The sequence below is a fragment of the Pelobates fuscus genome, chromosome 2 (assembly GCF_036172605.1).
Source record: "Pelobates fuscus isolate aPelFus1 chromosome 2, aPelFus1.pri, whole genome shotgun sequence".
Lineage (NCBI taxonomy): Eukaryota > Metazoa > Chordata > Amphibia > Anura > Pelobatidae > Pelobates > Pelobates fuscus.
Window position 1 is genome coordinate 138,631,692 of NC_086318.1, and position 1,089 is coordinate 138,632,780.

At 37.4% G+C, this 1,089-nt stretch overlaps 1 protein-coding gene across 1 annotated transcript; it reads left to right on the forward strand.

Moving 5' to 3' along the window:
* LOC134586204 (HUWE1-associated protein modifying stress responses-like) lies at positions 1-639 on the forward strand. Its single transcript, XM_063441700.1, has one exon. The coding sequence runs from the start codon at positions 1-3 to the stop codon at positions 637-639; it is 639 nt and encodes a 212-aa protein (XP_063297770.1).
* Positions 640-1,089: the final 450 nt, after the last annotated feature.

A 1,089-nucleotide genomic window follows, 5' to 3' on the forward strand; every position in this document is an offset into this window, starting at 1 on the left:
ATGAACAATAAAAGGAAGAATAGGAAAAGTGAGATATGGAAGCAAAGACCCAGGCCGTATTTCACTAAATGGGAGGAGCGTTGTTTGAGGAAGGCACAACAAAAAGAGGAGAAACCAGAATGGAAGGCCGAGCAGAGTAAGCAAAAACTCTGGCCCCACCTAAAGAGGTTAGCCACAGCAGTGGGGAAACTTTATGAGCAGGGACTTTGTAGACAACAAGGGCTGTGTCTGTGGATCCCATTCCAGGATGCTGCTAATTCTCTCACCAGTCTTTACAAAGAAAGTATGGATGCTCATCAACAATGCTTTGGCTTAGGATCTGAAATAGGACATCAAAGGCTCAATAAAGAACTGTTAGCCTGGGTAAATCAATGTCAACCTACTATTATGAAAGAAGATTTAATAAGAGTTCTACTTGAAAAAGTACCATCTCCAAGGAGCTCACATGATCCACCACATATGGCTGATGAATCATCCGTAGCAGCATCTCTCCACAGTTTATTAAATGGCAGAATGGCAAGCATGAGTACTCACTCTACCATCCCAGCATCTAGCAGCAGGTTGCGAAAGCGCACCTTGGCACAGTGCTGCGATCTATTTACAGATTCACCACCCTGTAAACGAAAGAGACTGATTTGACTACATTTCAACTGTTTTTAGATAATAATGATTGTTTTAAAAGATGTATGTATTGATATAAATAAATAATTTTAAAGGATAAATCTTGTGTTTTGTTGTGTATTTTGTGAGGTAGTAAATGAGAGTAAATTAATTTTTATTTCAAAGTTTGGTATTTTATAACATGGAAAACACATAAGAAAAAAAAATAAACAACCTCTCTTTTGGTCCTCATTCTGTGTAACGCAATGTGCATCCTATACAAGGCATAACATTTATACTTTATTAGTCTATTGTCATTGCAAAGCAAGATAATTTTTTTTAAATTGATTGTAACTCATCATTCATGACATATCTGATAATTCCTTAAGATGAACCTTTTGAAATGTGAGGTCCTCGATATCACCACCCTGACAGAAGAATATGATAATCTGGAACCCAAATTCCCATTCCGCTGGTGCACAGAAAAAA